Source organism: Aplysia californica, unplaced genomic scaffold (genome assembly GCF_000002075.1).
Source record: "Aplysia californica isolate F4 #8 unplaced genomic scaffold, AplCal3.0 scaffold00152, whole genome shotgun sequence".
Taxonomy (NCBI): domain Eukaryota; kingdom Metazoa; phylum Mollusca; class Gastropoda; order Aplysiida; family Aplysiidae; genus Aplysia; species Aplysia californica.
In genome coordinates, this window is record NW_004797422.1 from 1,359,667 (window position 1) to 1,362,830 (window position 3,164).

At 42.1% G+C, this 3,164-nt stretch overlaps 1 protein-coding gene across 1 annotated transcript in view; it reads right to left on the reverse strand.

Moving 5' to 3' along the window:
- The window catches only part of LOC101848656, a gene marked incomplete at its 5' end in the record, with an annotated part of 4,108 nt that continues 944 nt past the window's right edge, over nucleotides 1-3,164 (reverse strand). The window contains 1 exon segment of the mRNA XM_013081950.1: nucleotides 1-1,320. Coding sequence (XP_012937404.1) covers nucleotides 340-1,320 — 981 coding nt within the window. The 3' untranslated portion in view covers nucleotides 1-339.

Here is a 3,164-nt window from a genome sequence, read left to right on the forward strand (position 1 = left end):
TTCATTGAGGCTTTGGGGTGGCAAAAAGTAAATGCTTAACGGGCGCTTTCCCTTCACGAACAGTGTGGATTTAAGCAGACAACAAATGACATTTTTCTCTGGGTTTCCATACACTGGTGCGGCCCAGAGAGGCCTTCTGCTATCAGGGAGCTCATTGCAACTATTTGTAACTATGTTGATCCTATTGCTTATATAGAAATCTGTTTGTTTCAATAGGATGAATTCGTTTTTGATTCATGACATCTCTGAAAATGAAGCTGAAATATCTTTACGCTGCAGTATCTGTAGTAGGCTACATGTATAATGAAAAGGCATGTCTTTGTTTTGAGCACTCGGTCGTCACAATTCTCCGCCCATCACCATACGCGCGTAATTCTCTTCGCATTTCTGGACCGTTTTGATGAAATAATCCTCATCCGCTATGCTTTCCAGCAAATCAGCTTGTACAAGGCAAACTTCCTCCAAGTCCACCAACTCTGCATGGCTCAAGCTCTCAGCTTTGCCTGGATTTTCTTTCCGAAACATTCGAACGTCCAAGATGCTGTCTTCGTCATCCGCTCTGAAGTTGTCGTCAAAGAAAATGTGGTGATGACGATGATCGCTCGGGTCGATCCAGATGGGTTTTCCCGAGGTGTGGTTGTAGTTGTTATCTTGCCATGCTAAGAAATCATCAACATAACCCGAGATGCCTTTGGAGGCACACATCAAACGGTAGATGTCTCTCTCGTGTGTCAGCAGCTGGTGAATCTCTTGCTCTCGTTTCGTCGCGAAAGTCTTCAGCTCGAACGAGTTTCCACTTCTCTTGATGGTACCTGGTGTTTTATCCACGGGGATGTACAAGGGAGACCTGAAGGCCGGATGGTGGCCCCTTAGTCCGTAATGCAAGCTGGACAAGACGTTGTTAGCGTCTCTACCATACGTGCGTATAATGATGGCGAAATCCCGTTTGGTGGCGACAAGATGGTGCAGGAGTTTGTACACGGACGGCAGGATATAGTGATACGGCCTCCCATCCCGCCCGTCCATTGTAAGCACTTTGTCACGTGACGTCTCCCAGTCGTGCTGCCACGAGAGGCGAGCCAGATGTATCTCAAAATGTTTGCGGAAGATCTTGCCCAAAGGAGTCCTTGTGAAGTCTCCGGTCTGCAGTCTCAGCATGGCACGGTCTGCTGTGTTCTTCACGAGTTTTCGTTCCAGGTACTTGTAGTAAGTAACGAGCCCTGGCGTGGGAGACTTGAGGGTGGGAATGTTGGAGTGCCATTTCCACTCGCCTTTCACTTCACTGCCCCAGACGATGCCTGTCAGAAAACTGTTTAAAGCCTGCAAGGGAGTAAACAATGCAGTAGTGAGAAATGATACCATATTTTAGATATTAATAATAATAGCGCAGGAAAATGTTATTAAAAAATCACACTGATCAGGAAAAAGTTACCCCCTCCAGTCGGTAACTTTTTAAAGGGGCTTATGGCAGTTCGGCCCAAGCCTGCGACTGTCTCCAGTTGGAACCTCAAAAAGAAACGATTTGGGTTTTTTTTAAATTTTGATCAGTCCTGCCTACGACAGCCATCTGTCAAAAAAGATAATCTTTTCTTCGACAATAGGTGGCCATGTCAGACTATTCTACTACTCATGTGTTTTAATATATTGTTTAGATTCAAAATATGTTGTTGTTTGCCCGGACCTCAAACCTTCTGTATCATACAAGGCTGAGATTTTGATGGATGATTCAAACCCTCAAGGGATGATTTGTTTTTGGTAAAAATTTTACGGTGCTCGCAAGTGCATCAAGTCATGTGACGAGCCCAAAGTAAATTCTTGAACTTTGGATATTTGAGGCATTTTTTTGATTATCTATACAGTTGATGTGGCCATTTTGAAGATTGCTTTCAAATCGAAGATCCCGATTTTTAAGAGATAAAATTAATTACTGTATGGGCATATTGAAAAAGGTTTGATAAACAATTCCCAACAAACATGGCGAGTTGCTTTCCCCTTCAGAACATCAAGGTGGGACTGACGGGTTCTCGGGGGAATTACATGCAGGAAGGTAAACTGTTCTTTTCGCGCATAGCAGATTAGTGGCTCTCATGGGACGCACCATTTGCTCAATTGGCAAGTAGTGGTAGCATGCCGGGCTAAGGTGCGGATTACTATGATCCGATTTCCAGTGGAGCGTAAGCGTTCCTGAACTTGAGAGGGTTTTTTGTTTTGTTTTTGTCTTTGGGTTTTGTTGTTGTTGTTTATTTGGTTTTTTAGTCTTCGAGGACATTCACTCATGTGATGGGCTCACGTGAAAAAAAAAAACACACAAAAAAAAAAAACCCTGGCGATTTCACATTAATCCTACCATGACTTGGCTATTTTAGACTTTTTAGTGGTGGACTTGGTGTGTTCTTAACTTGGTTTGCTATTTTATAGAGATATAGTTTGTGAATTACTTAGTTGGCACTTCACTTTATTGATTTCATAGGATTCTGTTCTACTGGTATGGATGCAAGTTAAGAGGTGGTGCCCTGGTGCTGTTTGTTTGTTTTTTATTCTCCAAATGGACTTATTATAATTTTCACTTGATCCCTTCATATATGTCGTGTTGGTACTTGTCGTGTTGGTACTATCGGAAATGACCGTTAAAATTTAGGAGTCCTAGTCTCATAAATATCCTTTGGTGTGTTAAACCCATATTATGCATTTGGCGAACTCGTAAAGTTGCAACAACAGTAACAACAACAACAACAAACCATAGCAGCACTCCTGCGCTCTAAAAATCTGTCTATTGTTTCAGTATGCGGATTTGCTTCAAAACGTGGAAACACGACGTGTATCTTTAGAAACAGTACGCCGTTGCTTTTCATATTCACTGACATGCTTTAGACTGTTTGAAAACAAATGTTTAAAAGCAACAATAAATAAACAAACAAACAAAACAAAAAAACCCGAATAAAGATGTATACTAAGGTACACCGGAAGATGTTCTTCTCGTCTGCTGATTCGAAATTGTATCAACCGTACCATATTATATGGCTGACCAATCTCGATTCCATAGCCATCTAATCTGATGCGTGGGCCTAATCTCTTCCTTCCTGTTCCGAGACAACGATACCCATATTAACTGTAGTTTGTCTCACAGTTTCTTTGAAATGTTGGACAATGAATACTACAACGTG